General features: G+C 37.0%; 1 protein-coding gene across 1 annotated transcript in view; it reads right to left on the minus strand.

Annotated features, from left to right (window-relative positions):
* LOC128650434 (probable carboxypeptidase X1) overlaps positions 1–22997 on the minus strand; it is a 306253-nt gene that overhangs the window by 1250 nt on the left and 282006 nt on the right. The window contains exons 9-12 of the mRNA XM_053704376.1: positions 19641–19837; positions 18768–18947; positions 14603–14900; positions 6352–6491 (exon numbers count right to left, since the gene is read on the minus strand). Of these exons, the coding sequence (XP_053560351.1) occupies positions 6352–6491; positions 14603–14900; positions 18768–18947; positions 19641–19837 (815 nt within the window). The remainder of the gene's footprint in view (positions 1–6351; positions 6492–14602; positions 14901–18767; positions 18948–19640; positions 19838–22997) is intronic.

Genomic DNA, 22997 nt, shown 5'->3' on the forward strand with positions numbered 1-22997 from the left:
TTCTCTTTGTATCTTTATTTTAAAAAGCAAGAATGTAAGCTAAGGAGCTGGCCCATTTTAGGTTCTGCACCCTGGATAGCGCTTGCTTATTGGTGGCTACATTTAGCAAACCAATAGGCAAGCATAACCCAGGCTCTCAAACAAAAACGGGCCGGCTCCTAAGCTTTACATTCCTGCTTTTTAAATAAAGATAGCAAGAGAACAAAGAAAAATTGATAAAAGGAGTAAATTTGTAAGTTGCTTTAAATTGCTGCTCTATCTGAATCATAAGGAAAAAGTTGGGTTTAGTGTCCCTTAAATCCTAGTAAAAATGCTGATGCAAAGAAACGAGCACTTTTGTATCGTTAAAAATAACCATAATGACTATTTAGTAAGGCGTCTCTGAGTCTTCAAAGCTAGAAGTGTTTTAAATATAGAAACCGATTCTGACAGCAGATAAGAACCATAGGCACAACAAGTCTTTCCATATTTCCCATAAAGTATAAACATAATTATTTTATAGGGCAGCCTTATGCCTATCCCAGGCTTTCTGTTAGTGAAAACAACAATAACACCATCCAATGCTAAAACAGAAACTTTACTTATGCATTAGAAATGCCACGATAGGCTGTTGCTCGCTCACATAGGGCTAGTCACATAATTGCTTACGCGTTTCAGCAAAAGCTGTAATAGTCCAATTGCCTCTGGTCTACATCCCCCTTTTAAATCTACAACTAAAAAACTAATTGGCTATTAAAATCTTCAACATGTTTAAGATGGTATGCACATAATCCACTGCAATAACAGAGCAGAACGCTATAATACTCATAGAATGTCAGCTGAAACAAAACGATGTAACATTTGTACATTTACGCTTTTAGCTAAAGTACAGGGACAATAAACACTAAATAAATGCTGGATAGAATGATGCAAAGTAAAGATTAGTCTGAGAATAACCTATAGATGTAGTTTTAAGTTTCATTGGCTGTTTAAATAGTGACAAAATAAGTGTAAAGTTTTAGGGGCATATTTATTAAGATCCGTATGGAGCTTGATGCCCCGTGTTTCTGATGAGTCTTCAAGCTCGCCGGAAACACAAGTTATGAAGCAGCGGTCTAAAACGACTGCTCCATAACCTGTCCACCTGATCTGAGGCGACGGACAGACATCGCCAAAAATCAACCCGATTGAATACAATCGGGTTGATTGACACCCCCTGCTAGCGGCCGCGGCCGTGAATCTGCAGGGAGCGGCATAGAACCAGCAGTTCACAAGAACTGCTGGTGCAATAATAAATGCCGAGAGCGTATGCTGTGGGCATTTATTGATGCGCAGCAGACATGATCCGCACTATCGGATCATGTCCTCTCGCACAATGATAATCCGGCCCCTTAGTGTCTATAAAACAATGGGAGCTGCCATGTTGTAACTTGTGTTACCTTCTCTGCTGTGGCCAGTTAGAGACAGTTAAAAATAGGTCACTAGAGTGTGCAGCCAATGGCCTCTAGTTATCAAGCTGTCAACCGCAAATACGCTGGAATTCCGCAGCGTATTTGTGGCGAGGCTGATTCGCCATAGTTATCAACCCCTATAGACCGGCAAAAGTAGAATATAGTGACGTAACATATGATCCGCCGGACTCAGTCCGACACAGATCGATGGTTATGTCACTACAGATGTTCCGAACACAAGTTCGGCACAATCTGAATACTTTTGGAAGTTATCAAATAACTAGCAGGTACTTTCGACACTATTCAGGCCCAGCATACCTGTTTTTCAATCTGCCGCCCTGGAGGCGGCAGATCCCATAGGAATCAATGGAAGTCTGACAGCAGCGAGAGCTCATGTTCGCTGCTGCCCGATATCCCATTGATTTCTATGGGAAGTGTCTGCACCTAACACCCTAACATGTACCCCGAGTCTAAACACCCCTAATCTGCCCCCCTACACCGCTGCCACCTACTTTATACTTATTAACCCCTAAACCGCCACTCCTGGACCCCGCCGCAACTATAATAAATATATGAACCCCTAAACCGCCGCTCCCGGACCCCGCCGCCACCTACATTATACCTATTAACCCCTAATCTGCCGCCCCCTATACCACCGCCACCTACATAAAGTTATTAACCCCTATCCTGCCGCTCCCGGACCCCAGCCGCAACTAAAGAAAGTGTTTAACCCCTAAACCGCCGCTCCCGAACCCCGCCGCAACTATAATAAATTGATGAACCCCTAAACCGCCGCTCCCGCAGCCACCTACATTATACCTATTAACCCCTAATCTGTCGCCCCCTATACCGCCGCCACCTATATAAAGTTATTAACTCCTATCCTGCCAATCCCGGACCCCGCCACAAATAAATTAATTGTTTAACACCTAAACTGCCGCACCCAGAGCCCTCTGCCACCTACATTACATTTATTAACCCCTATCCTGCCCCCCCTTACACCGCCGCCACCTACAGTACATTGATTAACCCCAAATATACCCCCCCACACCGCCGCTAATATATTAAATGAATTAACCCCTAAACCTAAGTCTAACCCTAACACCCCCCTAACTTAAATATTATTTAAATTAATCTAAATAAATATTCCTATAATTAGATAAATTAATCCTATTTAAAACTAAATACTTACCTATAAAATAAACCCTAAGATAGCTACAATATAATTAATATTTACATTATAGCTATTTTAGGGTTTATTTTTATTTTACAGGCAACTTTGTATTTATTTTAACTAGGTACAATAGCTATTAAATAGTTATTAACTATTTAATAACTACCTAGCTAAAATAAATACAAAATTACCTGTAAAATAAATCCTAACCTAAGTTACAATTACACCTAACACTACACTATCATTAAATAAATTAAATTAATTAACTACAATTACCTAACATTAAATAAAATTAACTAAAAATAACTAAAGTACAAAATAAAAAACTCTAAATTACAGAAAATAAAAAAAATTTACAAGAAGTTTAAACTAATTACACCTAATCTAAGCCCCCTAATAAAATAAAAAAGCCACCCAAAATAATAAAATGCCCTACCCTATACTAAATTACAAATAGCCCTTAAAAGGGCCTTTTGCGGGGCATTGCCCCAAAGTAATCAGCTCTTTTACCTGTAAAAAAAAGAATACAATACCCCCCCAACATTACAACCCACCACCCACACACCCCTACTCTAAAACCCACCCAATCCCCCCTTAATAAAACCTAACACTACCCTATTGAAGATCACCCTACCTTGAGCCGTCTTCACCCAGCCGGGCACCAGTGGTCATCCGATCCGTCCAGTAGTCTTCATCCGATGTGCCAGAAGAGGACATCCAGACCGGCAGAAGTCTTCATCCTATCCGGGCAGAAGAGGACATGCGGGCCGGCAGACATCTTCATCCAAGCGGCATCTTCTATCTACATCCATTCGACGAGGAACGGCTCCATCTTGAAGACCTCCGGCGCGGAACATCCTTCTAGGCCGACGACTAACGACGAATGAATATTCCTTTAAATGACATCATCCAAGATGGCGTCCCTAGAATTCCGATTGGCTGATAGGATTCTTCAAGATGGAGCCCTTCCTCGTTGGATGGATGAAGATAAAAGATGCCGCTTGGATGAAGATGTCTGCCAGTCCGGATGTCCTCTTCTGCCCGGATAGGATGAAGACTTCTGCTGGTCTGGATGTCCTCTTCTGGCCCATCGGATGAAGACTACTGGATGGATCGGATGACCACTGGTGCCCGGCTGGGTGAAGACGGCTCAAGGTAGGGTGTTCTTCAATGGGGTAGTGTTAGGTTTTATTAAGGGGGGATTGGGTGGGTTTTAGAGTAGGGGTGGGTGGGTGGTGGGTTGTAATGTTGGGGGGGGTATTGTATTCTTTTTTTTTACAGGTAAAAGAGATGATTACTTTGGGGCAATGCCCTGCAAAAGGCCCTTTTAAGGGCTATATGTAATTTAGTATAGGGTAGGGCATTTTATTATTTTGGGGGGGCTTTTTTATTTTATTAGTGGGCTTAGATTAGGTGTAATTAGTTTAAACTTCTTGTAATTTTTTTTATTTTCTGTATATAATGTAATTATTAATTATATTGTAGCTATCTTAGGGTTTATTTTATAGGTAAGTATTTAGTTTTAAATAGAATTAATTTATTTAATAAAATAGGAATATTTATTTAGATTAATTTAAATAATATTTAAGTTAGGGGGGGTGTTAGGGTTAGGGTTAGACTTAGGTTTAGGGGTTAATTCATTTAATATATTGGCAGCGGTGTAGGGGGGGTAGATTAGGGGTTAATCAATGTACTGTAGGTGGCGGCGGTGTAGGGGGGGCAGGATAGGGGTTAATAAATGTAATGTAGGTGGCGGTGGGCTCCGGGTGCAGTGATTTAGGGGTTAAACAATTATTTTATTAGCGGCGGGGTCCGGGATCGGCAGGATAGGGGTTATTAACTTTATGTAGGTTGCGGCGGTATAGGGGGCGGCAGATTAGGGGTAAATAGGTATAATGTAGGTGGCGGCGGGGTCCGGGAGTGGCAGTTTAGGGGTTAATACGTTTTTTATAGTTGCGGAGGGGTGCAGGAGCGACGGTTTAGCGGTTAATAATTTTATTTAGGTGTGGGGGACTCCGGGAGCGGCAGTATAGGAGTAAAACAATTTAGTATAGTGTGGGTGCTTAGTTACAAGCTAGCAAGAAAGCTGCGAATAAGCCGATGAGCAGCGAGATCGATGACTGTCAGTTAACAACAGTTTGCTGCTCATCGCAAATTACTTGGTGCGCAACTTTTTGACAGCTTTCTTGATAACTTTGGCGAACTATTCAGGTCCGCTGCGGCGATGTTAGGCCAGCGTATTGGGGCCGTCGAATGCAGGTAAGTAGACACGTTGATAACTAGAGGCCAATGGCTGTGTGGAATATAACAGTTTTCTGCACTTCCATTGCTAACAGGGACTGAAAAGCTCACAAACAATTTCACAATGGAATTACAGGAAAAGGGGAGAAAATAAATAATGAAAGTATATTGTAGTTTTATATATATATATATATATATATATATATACACACACAATTTATCATTTTATATTACCAATTCAAAGTGTTTAATGTCCTTTTAATATATAAACAAACAACACAAAGCAATAATAAAAATAGCTGTTTACAAAAAATACAACAGAACCAGTTGAATAATTAGCAACAGCATGGTGAGCTCCAACAATATCATCAAGTAGGGATAAAGAGAAAACATATAAGATCAAGGAACCATCTTTTTAAGGTTAGTAGAGGCATTAGCAGTTAAGTTTTTGTCATTATTTGGTGAGCAGTGAGACATGTAAGTTTATTCATCAGGTGTTTATGGTTGAGTTGCAGAGTGGTGGTCATGTGCCTTTTGCTGATAGATATATTGACCATGGACTGTATGTTGTGGGTTGATAAATGTTATTGGATTTGTACAGTTTGGCTCACCATGGGTCGTGTGCAAGCAATAGACTTTATACCTGCTATGGTGAATACCCTGAATATTCATGAGCAATTACCCTTCTTATACCCTAGCTACAAACCACCTACAGGCATATTATAAATTTATAATTTAGGTGGGGTGTAGTTGGTGAAGGTTAATTTCTAATGGAGATCTTGAATATTTAACTTCCAAATATGTGTGTATTTTATATAGTTTGAAACAGTTATTTCTGTCTGTTGAAGTATGTATTAATGCATGATGATACAAATATGAATGATATCCTAACTACTCTGTGTCACAATCCAAATGTTAGCTTTGTATGTTTGGCAGAAGCTCAACAGCATCATGTAATGCACCATATTCATGCAGCCTAACCACGTTACTGCTTTACACAATTATATCCACTTCCAATTTTCCTGTAACCATTTAATGAAAATAAGGTTAAAAGCTGAAAACACACATCACTTGTAGAAAATGTAAATAGAGGTACATTCCAACACACTAGATACAACAATATTTAATGGTCGATTTATGAAGTAGCGGATGCTGCTTCCGACCCACTCCGCTTCAGTTACGCCTAAAGCGGAAGTTAAGAAGCAGCTGTCCTAAGACCGCTGCTCCTTAACTTGTCCGCCACCTTTGAGGATACGATCGGGCTAGCGGCCGGGAATCTGCAGGGGGTGGTATTGCACCAGCAGTTCACAAGAACTGCTGGTGCAATGATAATTTATCGATGTGCGGCGGACATGATACGCTACATCGTATCATGTCCGTCCGTACAATAATAAATTGACCCCTTAGACTTCATTAGTTTTTTTAAGACAAAGCTTTAAACATTTCCCGTGTAACTGTTCATACACAGAGAGACTTTGGATAACATAAATTGTACCAAGAACAGACCTGCTCCATGTAAACCAAAAGAGACTCCTTATTATTCTCCCACTCTGTTGGAAGCTCCACTTCATGTGGGAATTTGTCACAGGACAGCTCCACTGTGGTCTCAAAACAGTTGGTGTGAAGGTAACTGAAGTCATTCATACCTGTGTTAGATGAAGGGACAGAGAAAAGCTACTGTAAGAGCTCACTTAGTTCAAAGCACCATGTGTAGAAAAATGTCACAGAAGGAGGTTCTAGTACTTCTACGGCTAATTTATGTACTGATTCTCTGAAGGTCAATGTTCCCTCTAAGGCCAGACTTTGTAAGCAGCCCAGCGGTGAAGCAGTTAATAAGGTAACCATACATTGCTGTCTGCATAGTGTAGAGTTTTCTAACTGCAAGGTGTAGTTCACTATTTAACTGTTTCACTGCTGAGCCGCTCACAATATATTGCCTTAAAGAGAACACTGCTGAAGGTCACTTGTTGTTTGAGCTTTTGTAAGGGGAATCATTTAGTTTGCAAAATGCGCCATTAGAATTCTCTAGTTTTCACAAATGGACGTTTTATTGAAAAGGTCTGTACAACTCCTGTTATAATTCATATATGTAGAAATGAAATGTTATTTATATGTATTTATTTTACACTTTAATTAAAGGTAAATACTAAATGGATTGGTTATTAGACATGTGCGTTTCGTTCCGAATCAAAATTCGGGGCTTCAGATCGATTCGAATTTCCGAATTACCGTAGCAACGAAACTAACGAATATATCCGAATTAGTTCAGATTTATTTGTTACATTCAAATGGCCATGGACTAATCACAATTACACTAGTATTGTACAGTATATTAGGTTATATCACTCTGCTATGGGTTACACCTAATATTACAGTACATAATACTAGTCTAATACACAGCACATCCCACCTAACACATACCGATCTTCCGAATTTACAAATCGAATCCGAACTGAATACATCCGAATACATTCAAATCAGAATGAATCAAAAACAAATGCATTCAAATGTATCCAAATTCGAATCGATCTGAAAACGATATTCGAAAACATCCGAATCTGTCCGAAACGAAACAAAACTAATCTTTCCGCTGCGCACAAGTCTATTGGTTATCTCAGTGTAAAGATAGAAATATATATATATACCATATAAACATATTTAGTTAAAAACAATAATAAATATTAATATTATTTATGTACAGTTGTTTCTGTTATATCAATAATACATACAGTAGCTTATTTTATGTAAATTCATGATAAATAATACGCACATTGTTTTATATGAGCCAAATGCTTTCACAATATATTTGTGCAGATGTAAACGTTGGCATTTTATGGGCATAACTGGTATTGCACTGAAGAAGTCTTGTAGGTTTAAAGGGACATAAAACACAACATTGTTCTTTCATGATTCAGATAGATCATACAATTTTGAGCAACTTTCTAATTTACTTCTATTATCAAATTTTCTTGGTAAGCTCAGGAGCGTGCACGTGTCTGCAGTACAATATGGCAGCAGTTTTATAACAATGTTGGCAGCACTATTTCCTGTTGTGTAGTGCTTCAGGCATGTGCACATTACCTATCTAGATATCTCTTCAACAAAGAATAGCATGAGACCGAAGCCAATTTGATAATAGAAGTAAACTGGAAACTATTTTAAAATTGTATTCTCTATCTGAATCATAAAAGAAAAAAAAATTGTGTTTCATGTCCCTTTAACCCCTTAATGACCAAGGACGTACGCCACACGTCCTCAAAAAAAATACAGTTAATGACCGAGGACGTGTGGCGTACGTCCTTGGTCTGGAAAGCAGCTGGAAGCGATCCTGCTCGCTTCCAGCTGCTTTCCGGTTATTGCAGTGATGCCTCGATATCGAGGCATCCTGCAATAACCCCCCTTGGCCATCCGATGCAGAGAGAGACACTCTGTGGCCCTCTCTGAACCGGACATCGGTGGCCGGTATCGTTGGTGGGTGGGAGCAAGTCTGGGAGGCGGGTGGGCAGCCATCAATGTGCCCAGTGGAGGGAAGGGGGGCAGGATCGGGGGCAGAACAGTCGGGAGCGCGCGCGTGCACGGGGGGCGGCGGGCGAGCGCGTGCACAGGGCGGGAGCGGGAGGGAACCGCTACACTACAGAAAAATAAAGCTGGTAAAAGCTAAAAAAAAAAAAGTTTTTAAAGTTATAAATAACAGCTAAGGGATCTGGAAGGGGTGGGGGGTTGGTCTTGGGGGGGGGAAGCCAGAAAAGGGCATTTTTTTAAAAAAAAAAAGGCACATTTGTTACTAAACTGGGTACTGGCAGACAGTTGCCAGTACCCAAGATGGCGCCCATTAAGGTAGAGGGGGAGGGTTAGAGAGCTGTTTGGTGGGGGATCAGTGAGGTTGGGGACTAAGGGGGGATCCTACACAGCAGCATATGTAAATATGCCAAAAAAACAACAACAAAAAAGCACAAGTATAGCTTTTATTTTAGTACTGGCAGAGCTTCTGCCAGTACTTAAGATGGCGGGGACAATTGTGGGGTGGGGGAGGGAAGAGAGCTGTTTGGGAGGGATCAGGGGGTCTCATGTTTCAGGTGGGAGGCTGAGCTCTATACTAAAGCTAAAATTAACCCTGCAAGCTACATAATTAACCCCTTCACTGCTAGCCATAATACACGTGTGAAATGCAGCGGCATTTGGCGGCCTTCTAATTACCAAAAAGCAACGCCAAAGCCATATATGTCTGCTATTTCTGAACAAAGGGGATCCCAGAGAAGCATTTACAACCATTTGTGCCATAATTGCACAAGCTGTTTGTAAATGATTTCAGTGAGAAACCTAAAATTGTGAAAAATGTAACGTTTTTTTTAATTTGATCGCATTTGGCGGTGAAATGGTGGCATGAAATATACCAAAATTGGCCTAGATCAATACTTGGGGTTGTCTACTACACTACACTAAAGCTAAAAGTATCCCTAAAAGCTCCCTACATGCTCCATAATTAACCCCTTCACTGCTGGGCATAATACACGTGTAGTGCGCAGTGGCATTTAGCAGCCTTCTAATTACTAAAAAGCAACGCCAAAGCCATATATGTCTGCTATTTCTGAACAAAGTGGATCACAGAGAAGCATTTACAACCATTTAAGTCATAATTGCACAAGCTGTTTGTAAATAATTTCAGTGAGAAACCAAAAGTTTGTGAAAAAATTAGTAAAAAAGTGAACGATTTTTTGTATTTAATCGCATTTGGCGGTGAAATGGTGGCATGAAATATACCAAAATGGGCCTAGATGAATATTTTGGGATGTCTACTAAAAAAAAATATATACATGTCAATGGATATTCAGAGATTCCTGAAAGATATTAGTGTTCTAATGTAACTAGCGCTAATTTTGAAAAATAATGGTTTGGAAATAGCAAAGTGCTACTTGTATTTTTGGCCCTATAACTTACAAAAAAAAGCAAGGAACATGTAAACATTGGGTATTTCTAAACTCAGGACAAAATTTAGAAACTATTTAGCACAGTGTTTTTTGGTGGTTGTAGATGTGTAACAGATTTTGGGGGTCAAAGTTAGAAAAAGTGTGTTTTTTTCAATTTTTTCCTCATATTTTATATTTTTTTTTTATAGTAAATTATAAGATATGATGAAAATAATGGTATCTTTAGAAAGTCCATTTAATGGCGAGAAAAACGGTATATAATATGTGTAGGTACAGTAAATGAGTAAGAGGAAAATTACAGCTAAACACAAACACCACAGAAATGTAAAAATAGCCTTGGTCCCAAACGGACAGAAAATGGAAAAGTGCTGTGGTCATTAAGGGGTTAATCATATTCTCTAAACACGGTAAGAAGACAAACTCGTACATCTTCACACACATTCGTCTCAGCGCTCTTTTATTAAGGAGATGTTTATTTGAATAAAATGCTAGATAAATAAACTGAAATGACAATATATTATTTACTATAAGACAAACTGTAAAACCCTTTAAAGAATCATAAATATAAAATATGAAAAATATATGCATGCCCCTCGCGTGGTACAACTCGCAGTCAGTTGTGAATATGTACAACTTCTCTAAGCGTGCAAACCCTATACTTTATTTATTGTATTGACCTTATGACAAGGGACGGCCCAGTTTATTTGCAAATTGCGCTAGAGTTCAACATTGCTAGACCTGCGGGACAGATTTGATAAAACCGGACTGGTTCAACAAACGTTTCAAAAAATCTGTCTCTTATCCTTACTTCGTTTTTTCCTTTCAAGATAAGATTTATCGTATGTTCAAGGATTCTATAAAATATTAAAGTGACATGAAAACAAAAAACAATCTTTTGTGATTCTGATAGAGTTAACATTTTTTTTCTTCAATGTCCCTCTATTATCAAATGAATTTACCTCTATTATTAGATTAATTTACCTCCTATTATCAGATGAATTTACCTCTATTATTAGATTAATTTACCTCCTATTATCAAATGAATTTACCTCTATTATTAGATTAATTTACCTCATTTATCAGATGAATTTACCTCATTTATCAGATGAATTTACCTCATTTATCAAGTGAATTTACCTCTATTATCAAATGAATTTACTTCTATTATCAAATGAATTTACCTCTATTATCAGATGAATTTACCTCTATTATCAAATGAATTTACCTCTATTATCAAATGAATTTACCTCTATTATCAAATGAATTTACCTCTAATATCAAATTAATTTACCTCATTTATCAAATGAATTTACTTCTAATTATCAGATTAATTTACCTCTATTATCAAATGAATTTACCTCATTTATCAGATTAATTTACCTCTATTATCAAATGAATTTACCTCTATTATCAAATGAATTTACCTCTATCATCAAATGAATTTACCTCTATTATCAAATGAATTTACCTCTATTATCAAATGAATTTACCTCTATTATCAGATTAATTTACCTCTATTATCAGATGAATTTACCTCTATTATCAAATGAATGTACCTCTATTATTAAATGAATTTACCTCTATTATCAAATGAATTTACCTCTATTATTAAATGAATTTTCCTCTATTATCAGATTAATTTACCTCTATTATCAGATGAATTTACCTCTATCATCAGATGAATTTACCTCTATTATTAGATTAATTTACCTCTATTATCAGATGAATTTACCTCTATCATCAAATGAATTTACCTCTATTATCAAATGAATTTACCTCTATTATCAGATGAATTTACCTCTATTATCAAATGAATTTACCTCTATTATCAAATGAATTTACCTCTAATATCAAATTAATTTACCTCATTTATCAAATGAATTTACTTCTAATTATCAGATTAATTTACCTCTATTATCAAATGAATTTACCTCTATTATCAAATGAATTTACCTCTATTATCAAATGAACTTACCTCTATCATCAGATGAATTTACCTCTATTATCAAATGAATTTATCTCTATTATTAAATGAATTTACCTCTATTATCAGATTAATTTACCTCTATTATCAGATGAATTTACGTCTATTATCAAATGAATTTACCTCTATTATTAAATGAATTTACCTCTATTATCAAATGAATTTACCTCTATTATTAAATGAATTTACCTCTATTATTAAATGAATTTACCTCTATTATCAGATGAATTTACCTCTATTATCAGATGAATTTACCTCTATTATCAAATGAATTTACCTCTATTATCAGATGAATTTACCTCTAATATCAAATTAATTTACCTCATTTATCAAATGAATTTACTTCTAATTATCAGATTAATTTACCTCTATTATCAAATGAATTTACCTCATTTATCAGATTAATTTACCTCTATTATCAAATGAATTTACCTCTATTATCAGATGAATTTACCTCTATTATTAAATGAATTTACCTCTATTATCAGATGAATTTACCTCTATTATTAAATGAATTTACCTCTATTATCAAATGAATTTACCTCTATTATCAAATGAATTTACCTCTATCATCAAATGAATTTACCTCTATTATTAAATGAATTTACCTCTATTATCAAATGAATTTACCTCTATTATTAAATGAATTTACCTCTATTATCAGATGAATTTACCTCTATTATTAAATGAATTTACCTCTATTATCAGATGAATTTACCTCTATTATCAGATGAATTTACCTCTATTATCAAATGAATTTACCTCTATCATCAGATGAATTTACCTCTATTATCAAATGAATTTACCTCTATTATCAAATGAATTTACCTCTATTATCAGATGAATTTACCTCTATTATCAAATGAATTTACCTCTATTATCAAATGAATTTACCTCTATTATCAGATGAATTTACCTCTATCATCAGATGAATTTACCTCTATTATCAAATTAATTTACCTCTAGTATCAAATGTTCTTGTTACCATGATATTCTTTGTTGAAGAGATACTTAGGTAGGTGTCTGCAGCACTATATGGCAGGAAATAGTGCTGCCATCTAGTGCTATTGCAAATGGATACCGTTTGCAAAACAGCTGCCATAAAGTACCCCAGACACGTGCACGCTCCTGAGGTTTTTCAATACGAGATAACAAGAGAACAAAGAACATTTGATAATAAAAGTAAATTGGAAAAATTGTTTAAAACTGAATTCTATACCTGAATCATTAATCACCAATTGAGTTTCATATCCTTTTAAATAAGGATCAAAATATTTGAATTCCTGTTGTAAAAACCCAAGCTGCAAAGGGGCTTCCATTTTTAAAGGGACATGAAGCCTAAATTGTTTCTTTCATGATTCAGATAGAGCAGCAATTTTTTATAACTTTCTAGCTTACTTCTATTATCAAATGTTTTGTTCTCTCGGTATCTTTGATTGAAAACCAGGGATATAAGCTTAGATCCTGCCCATCACTGCAGCACTATGGCAGCAGCTTTGCAATAATGTTATCTATTAGCAAGAGCACCAGAGGGCAGCACAACTTCCTGTCATGTAGTGCCCCAGATGCCTACCTAGGTATCTCTTCAACACAGAATATCATGGGAACAAAGCAAATTTGATAAAATAATTAAAATGCTAACTTTTCTAAAATGGTCTGCTCTGTCTAAATCACAAAAGAAAGTTTTTGGGTTTCATATCCCTTTAACTAGGCTTACATACTTCTTTTTTCTTACTCCAGGCTTACTCCAGAATTGTTATTGTTTAAAAGATAGATAATCCCTTTATTATTACCCATTCCCCAGTTTTGCATAACCAACACAGTTATATTAATATTCTTTTACCTCTGTGATTATCTAAGCCGCTGCAGACTGCCCCCTTATTTCAGTGCTTTTGACAGACTTGCATTTTAGCCAATCAGTGCTGACTCATAAATAACTCCATGGGAGAGCAATGTTATCTATATGACATACATGTACTAGCGCTGTTGAGCTGTAAAAAGTCAAAATGCACTGAGATAAGAGGCAGCCTTCAGTGGCTTAGACATTAGCATATGAGCATACCTAGGTTTAGCTTTCAACAAAGAATACCAAGAGAACAAAGCAAATTTGATGATAAAAGTCAAATGGAAAGTTGTATAAAATGACATGCCCTATCTGAATCATGAAAGTTTAATATTGACTAGACTGTCCCTTTAAGTGCATACAATTTTTGTCAAGGGGTTAAGTGTAAGCTTATACCTATTTTCATTTAACATTTAGTGGCTAAAAAAAAAATAAGCATCTCAATATATGTTGCTTAGCAACTCTAACCCAACAGTATAACATTTCTTGCCTGCCACTTTCTTCGGTGATCAGACTCAGCAGACACAAATATATTATACGTATTTATTATTATATTATTATTATATTTAATAAACTATTACATTTACATCTATGTCAGAGTTCTACATTTAGCTACTTTTTCTTTGAGGTTTTAAACATAAATATTGTATTTATATAATAATGAATTATTTATTACTGTCATATAACATATTTCAGGATTTCATATTTTTTAATTCATTTATGTAGTTACATTTTATATATAAAATATTACAATCAACGTAATTCCTAAGTTGTCATTTTGTTAGGAGAGTTTGCGTTGTTTTGCGTGTGGCAGGGGTCTAAATGCTGAAGAATAAATCCCTGCCTCTCTGGGTTGTAGAGGAAAAGCACAAATTTCATTACAAAATGACAAACTATAAATAAAGTATACTCCTCCTGTTTTTTACTACACATAATTACACATTTTATGGAGAGTCACATTGTGTGTATTTACGTCCCATTAATGCACAATAAAGTACTTACTGCCAGACACTGTATGCCAGTTAGCGCCATTAATGATGTTGCCTTCTCTCATAAAGTTATCTGTGTGACAGATCCTGTGCTTATCATCTGACATAAGGCGGTGACTAGTAGCGTACGCTGTGGCCAGCCAGCGAAACATAGAATCATCGGCTGTTGGAGTCAGCTCTTTGGCTAACCAGTAAGAGCGGGTCATATCAAAGGGGTACGTGACCACCAGCTCCCCGCCGTGCAGGTTGGCACTAAGGACAAAGGGGATCTTCAGCATCCAGTCAATGACTGCGCGAGTTTCTGGCGCTACCTGAACGACAAGTTAAAGATTTAATATGGTAAAACACAGCTCGCTGACAATCCCAAACATACAATATACCAAAGCTACCTCTAACTTGTTATGTTTCTTGTACTTGTCCCTGATTCCAGCATTCAGATGTATAAATAGTAACGAAGATAGCAGTTTATCTTTGACTATTGAAATTAAGTTAATGTTTATTACCATACTTATAGAGACACTGTACTAAAAAAATGTCATCCGTATGAAAGAGAATCTCAATTTGTTTTTCTCTTATTTTCTGTGGACTAAAGTGAAGTTTCTTTCTGATGCTTATTGGCTATAGGCACTTCCTTATAATCATTTTTGACTAATAGGTTCTTCCTGTTAATGCTTATTGGCTGATAGGAAGTTACTAATGATGCTTACTGGATAATAATCGCTTCCTACTGATGGCTACTGGCTGATGGGCACTTCCTATTAAAGCTTATTGGCTGATAAGCACTTCTTTCTGATTATATTAACTAATAGGTACATCCTGCTGATGTTTATTGGCTGATAGACACTACCTACTAATGTTTACTGGATGATAGGCACTACCTACTAATGTTTACTGGATGATAGGCACTACCTACTAATGTTTACTGTCTGATAGACACTACCTACTAATGTTTACTGGATGATAGGCACTACCTAATAATGTTTACTGTCTGATAGACACTACCTACTAATGTTTACTGTCTGATAGACACTACCTACTAATGTTTACTGTCTGATAGACACTACCTACTAATGTTTACTGGATGATAGGCACTACCTACTAATGTTTACTGGATGATAGGCACTACCTACTAATGTTTACTGTCTGATAGACACTACCTACTAATGTTTACTGGATGATAGGCACTACCTAATAATGTTTACTGTCTGATAGACACTACCTACTAATGTTTACTGTCTGATAGACACTTCCTACTAATGCCTGTTGGCTGATATACACTTCCTACTGATGCTTACAGGCTGATATACACTTCCTACTGATGCCTGTTGGCTGATATACACTTTCTACTGATGCCTGTTGGCTGATATACACTTTCTACCGATGTTTACAGGCTGATATACACTTCCTACTGATGCCTGTTGGCTGATATACACTTTCTACTGATGCCTGTTGGCTGATATACACTTCCTACTGATGCTTACAGGCTGATATACACTTCCTACTGATGCCTGTTGGTTGATATACACTTCCTACTGATGTTTACAGGCTGATATACACTTCCTACTGATGCCTGTTGGCTGATATACACTTCCTACTGATCTTTACAGGGTGATATACACTTCCTACTGATGCTTACAGGCTGATATACACTACCTACTGATGCCTGTTGGCTGATATACACTTCCTACTGATGTTTACAGGCTGATTTACACTTCCTACTGATGCCTGTTGGCTGATATACACTTCATACTGATGCTTAAAGGCTAATATACCCTTACTACTGATGCTTAAAGGGACAGTCAAGTCCAAAAAAAACTTTCACGATTCAAAAAGGCCATGTAATTTTAAACAGCTTACCAATTTACTTTTATAACCAATTTTGCTGTGTTCTCTTGGTATTCTTAGTTAAAGGCTAAACCTAGGAGGTTCATATGCTAATTTCTTAGACCTTAAAGGCCGCCTCTAATCTAAATGCATTTTTACAGTTTATTACTACTAGAGGGCATTAGTTCATGTGTTTCATACAGATAAAATTGAGCTCATGCACATGAATTTACAGAGGAGTGAGCACTGATTGGCTAAAATGCAAGTCTGTCAAAACAACTGAAATAAGGAGGCAGTCTGCAGAGGCTTAGATACAAGGTAATTACAGAGGTAAAACGTATTATTATAACTGTGTTGTTTATGCAACATTTGGGAATGGGTAATTAAGGGATTATCTATCTTTTAAAACAACAAAAATTCTGGTGTTGACTGTCCCTTTAAAGGCTGATATACTCTTATTACTGATGCTTACAGGCTGATATACACTTCCCACTGATGCCTGTTGGCTGCTAGGCACTTCTCACTGATGCTTACAGGCTGATATATACTTCCTACTGATGTTTACAGGCTGATATACACTTCCTACTGATGCTTATAGGCTGATATACAATTCTTACTAATGCTTACAGGCTGACATACACTTCCTACTGATGTTTACAGGCTGATATACACTTCCTACTGATGTTTACAGGCTGATATACACTTCCTACTGATGTTTACAGGCTGATATACACTTCCTATTGATGCTTACAGGCTGATATACACTTCCTTCTGATGCTTACAGGCTGATATACACTTCCTACTGATTCCTGTTGGCTGATATACACTTCCTAGTGATGCTTACAGGCTGAAATACACTTCCTTCTGATGCTTACAGGCTGATATACACTTCCTAGTGATGATTACAGGCTGATATACACTTCCTACTGATGCTTACAGGCTGATATACACTTCCTATTGATGCCTATTGGCTGCTAGGCACTTCCTAGTGATGCTTACAGGCTGATATACACTTTCTACAGATGCCTGTTGGCTGATATACACTTCCTACTGATGCTTACAGTATTATATACACTTCCTACTGATGCCTGTTGACTGATATACACTTCCCTACTGATGTTTACAGGCTGGTATACACTTCTATACTGATGCCTGTTGGCTTATTTACACTTTCTATGGAGGTTTACAGGCTGATATACACTTCCTACTGATGTTTACAGGCTGATATACACTTCCTATTGATGCTTACAGGCTGATAGACACTTCCTACTGATGTTTACAGGCTGATATACACTTCCTACTGATGCTTACAGGCTGATATACACTTCCTACTGCTGTTTACAGGCTGATATACACTTCCTACTGATGCTTACAGGCTGATATACACTTCCTACTGATGTTTACAGGCTGATATACACTTCCTATTGATGCTTACAGGCTGATATACACTTCCTACTGATGCTTACAGGCTGATATACACTTCCTACTGATGTTTACAGGCTGATATACACTTCCTACTGATGTTTACAGGCTGATATACACTTCCTACTGATGCCTGTTGGCTGATATACACTTCCTAATGATGCTTACAGGCTGATATACACTTCCTAGTGATGCTTACAGGCTGATATACACTTCCTACTGATGCTTACAGGCTGATATACACTTCCTACTGATGTTTACAGGCTGATATACACTTCCTACTGATGCTTACAGGCTGATATACACTTCCTACTGATGTTTACAGGCTGATATACACTTCCTATTGATGCTTACAGGCTGATATACACTTCCTACTGATGCCTGTTGGCTGCTAGGCACTTCCTACTAATTTTTATTGGCTGGTTGTTTCTTCCTCTTAATACTCATTGGTTGCTAGGCATTCGCACAAGTAGGAAGTGCACGTTGTATATAAAGGATGACAGTTTTGAGTGAAGCATTTTTTTTTAAAACCTACTGCGTGTTCTGAACGTAAGACATTTCAGCTTTGTTTTTGTCTGTATATGTTTTTGTCTGTATATGTCATGATGTCACTAAACTCCCATTATGTAGCCTCATGATGCTCTTGTAGCCAGATTAGTGTAGTTTATTTTTGTAACATCAGAATATTTTACATGATCAGCATTATAACATAAAGACCATTGCTGGTCAATAAGTGAAATTATTGCAGTGGGGGATCTGCTTATCGGCCAATGATCACTCCTTAAGCATAAGATACATTTCCGTATGGCTTTAACAGCTTTGAGTAAACTTTTTTCATAGAAAAACATTAATACTTTTAGTTTTTTTCCCTTTAGGCTCTACTGCCTATCAAAACTGTGAGCGAGTGAGGTCACATGACTCTAGTAACTTACCGTGACATTGGGCAGGGTGTAGTACTCCGGTATTGGGATATAATGATTTGGGAACTTATGAGGGACTTCTTCATTATCCTCAGCTTCCCACAGAGGAGTGTTCAGATCCGCAAAGTTATGGTTCAGATCAATCCCTTGGTAGGTCCAACGGCCAATGGCCCATCCGGACAGCTCTGATCCCTGAGGGGTTAAAACATAGTTATACGTGATTGGTGATAGAGGAAATGGCAGTTGTAAGTCACTAGTGTCACCGATAATCTTATGGCCATGTTTGCTGGAGGGCAGATAACTTAGCACCACTGTACTATTCTATTTATATATATATATATATTTGTTAATAAATAAAATTATAAATATACCTAACATATTTATATTGAACACTTTGAGTTTATGTATTTAAAAAAACAAAAACAAATAGAATCAGGTTCTTCTTTGTGCAGAGCATTTGACCTTCTTTGATGCGTATGTGACTGTTATCTATTAAAGGGGCAGTAAAGTCATGATTAGACATTCACAATTTAAACAGAGAATACAATTTTAAACAACTTTCCAATTTACTTCTATTATATAACGTGCTTCCTTCTCTTGAAATCCTTAGCTAAAAAGTTTATCTAGGTAAGCTCAGGAGCAGCAAGGAACCTAGGTTCTAGCTGTTGATTGGTGGCTGCATATATATATACCGATTGTCATTGGCTCACCGATGTGTTCAGTTAGAAACCAGTAGTGCATTGCTGCTCCTTCAACAAATGATACAAACAGAATGAAGCACATGTGATAATAGAAGTAAACTGAAAAGTTGTAACAAATTGTCTGTTCTATCTAAATCATGAAAGAAACATTTTGGGTTTCATGTTCCTTTAAGCAGCATTGTACCAGTTTGTAGGCTTGCTCATATCCATCTGGATTCATTGAGGGCAGCAGATGTATACGTGTGTCTGTCACCAGTCTCGTGACACGTGGGTTGCCTTTCTTGTACTCGTGACACAAGTACTGCATTAGGTTCAGCATAAGTTCCCGTCCCACCACCTCATTGCCGTGCATCCCAGCTACATAACGGAACTCGGGCTCTCCTGAAACAAAGGACAAAAAAACATTTTTACAGTCACCTAAAGATCTGCAGGAGTTTGTTGTCTAACATAAAAATAACAGTATCATCCTATTACTAAGCCGTTAGCTGAACACGATTATATGCTGTGAGGAGCTAATAAAAATAACAGTATCATCCTATTACTAAGCCGTTAGCTGAACACTATTATATGCTGTGAGGAGCTAATAAAAATAACAGCATCATCCTATTACTAAGCCTTTAGCTGAACACTATTATATGCTGTGAGGAGCTAATAAAAATAACAGTATCATCCTATTACTAAGCCGTTAGCTGAACACGATTATATGCTGTGAGGAGCTAATAAAAATAACAGCATCATCCTATTACTAAGCCGTTAGCTGAACACGATTATATGCTGTGAGGAGCTAATAAAAATAACAGTATCATCCTATTACTAAGCCGTTAGCTGAACACGATTATATGCTGTGAGGAGCTAATAAAAATAACAGTATCATCCTATTACTAAGCCGTTAGCTGAACACGATTATATGCTGTGAGGAGCTAATAAAAATAACAGCATCATCCTATTACTAAGCCGTTAGCTGAACACTATTATATGCTGTGAGGAGCTAATAAAAATAACAGTATCATCCTATTACTAAGCCGTTAGCTGAACACTATTATATGCTGTGAGGAGCTAATAAAAATAACAGCATCATCCTATTACTAAGCCGTTAGCTGAACACTATTATATGCTGTGAGGAGCTAATAAAATAACAGTATCATCCTATTACTAAGCCGTTAGCTGAACACGATTATATGCTGTGAGGAGCTAATAAAAATAACAGTATCATCCTATTACTAAGCCTTTATCTGAACACTATTATATGCTGTGAGGAGCTAATAAAAATAACAGTATCATCCTATTACTAAGCCTTTAGCTGAACACTATTATATGCTGTAAGGAGCTAATAAAAATAACAGCATCATCCTATTACTAAGCCTTTAGCTGAACACTATTATATGCTGTGAGGAGCTAATAATATAACAGTATCATCCTATTACTAAGCCTTTAGCTGAACACTATTATATGCTGTAAGGAGCTAATAAAAATAACAGTATCATCCTATTACTAAGCCTTTAGCTGAACACTATTATATGCTGTGAGGAGCTAATAATATAACAGTATCATCCTATTACTAAGCCTTTAGCTGAACACTATTATATGCTGTGAGGAGCTAATAAAAATAACAGTATCATCCTATTACTAAGCCTTTAGCTGAACACTATTATATGCTGTGAGGAGCTAATAAAAATAACAGTATCATCCTATTACTAAGCCTTTAGCTGAACACTATTATATGCTGTGAGGAGCTAATAAAAATAACAGCATCATCCTATTACTAAGCCTTTAGCTGAACACTATTATATGCTGTGAGGAGCTAATAATATAATTGTTGGTATTGATTTCTCTAAAATGTTACCATTATAAATGGATATTATAGCTAACTTTTTCTTTCATCTAAAAGAAGGTATTTTAAAATGTATTTATTTTCTTGTCAGATGTCTATGTCCAGTAAAGCAGAGACAATTGTCCTTATCAGCCAATGACGATTAGTAGGAAATACAAAAACAATACTACAGTATTAGTTTCTATATAAATTTACAAGTTTCCATATGTGGTGACCATAACTACATAGTGTGTTACTGAAAACCACAGAGTGCCATTACTGTACTGTTGATCATTATCCATATATATGTGTTGGTTTTGCAGTTGGTACCGGTAATACGGATATTCTCTGCACTGTGACCAACTAACAACTAGATTTTCCATCTGAACTTCATATCTATAATTCAGTCTCATTGTTGTGTATTTTTACACAACATATTATAGTGTAATCACAGTGATGATACAGTTACATTTGAATGACTATTACATTATAATAGTGCTTTTAATTCTGTAGTAGTGTTACAGTTCTGACTAACCTGGGTTTGGGATTACAATGGCACAGGGAATCTTATATTAAGGGACTAAATAATGTGGACAAAAAAAAAGCAATATCAAAACAAGGAGTCCCAATATTAAGTTAGAGGGTAGCAGATTCAGGAGAAATGCAAGGAGGCTGTTTTTTTTTTAAAGAAAGGTTGGTGGATTCATGGAATAAACTTCCAATAGAGGTGATAAACATAAAGGGGTCAATTTATGAAGCAGTGGATGCTGCTTCCAACCCACTCCGCTTCAGTTCCGCCTGAAGCGGAAGTTAAGAAGCAGTGGTCCTAAGACCGCTGCTCCTTAACTTGTACGCCACCTCTGAGGTGGCAGACAGCAATCAGCCCAATCGAATACGATCGGGTTGATTAACACCCCTGCTAGCGGCCGATTGGCAGTGAATCTGCAGGGGGGCGGTATTGCACAGCAGTTCACAAGAACTGCTGGTGCAATGATAAATGCTGACAGCGTATGCTATCAGCATTTATCAATGTGTGGCGGACATGATCCGCTATAGCAGATCATGCCTGTCCGCACCATGTTAAATCTACCCCAGAGACTGTAAAATAATACAAAAATGCCTGGAACACATATAAGGCTATCCTAAGAAAACAGTGACATGTCATATGGGTAGACTTGGTGGGTCTTTTGATTCTTATCCACCATCAAATTCTATGTTTCTTTTTGTTTTATGTTTTAGAGAAGTGTACTGACCCAACTGTAAGATTAAAGCAACACTCAAGTAAAAACAAAATTTATACTTACCTGATAAATTTATTTATTTCCTGACATGGAGAGTCCACAACGTCATTCCAATTACTAGTGGGATATTCAACTCCTGGCCAGCAGGAGGAGGCAAAGAGCACCCCAGCAAAGCTGTTAAGTGTAACTGCCTTACCCATAACCCCCAGTCATTCAGTCAAAGGAAATGGAAAGGAAGAAAACACAAGGTTGAAAAAGTGCCTGAGGTTTATAAAAAAAAAAGCTGAATTAATAATAAAAAGAGGGCGGGGTCGTGGATTCTCCATGTCCGGAAATAAATACATTTATCAGATAAGCATACATTTTGTTTTCTTTTCTATGACATGGAGAGTCCACTACGTCATTCCAATTACTAGTGGGAACCAATACCCAAGCTAGAGGACACGGAATGAACAGGGAGGAGGAAAAAGGCAGGAGGAACTAAATAGAA

This window comes from Bombina bombina, chromosome 2, assembly GCF_027579735.1.
Source record: "Bombina bombina isolate aBomBom1 chromosome 2, aBomBom1.pri, whole genome shotgun sequence".
Classification (NCBI taxonomy): domain Eukaryota; kingdom Metazoa; phylum Chordata; class Amphibia; order Anura; family Bombinatoridae; genus Bombina; species Bombina bombina.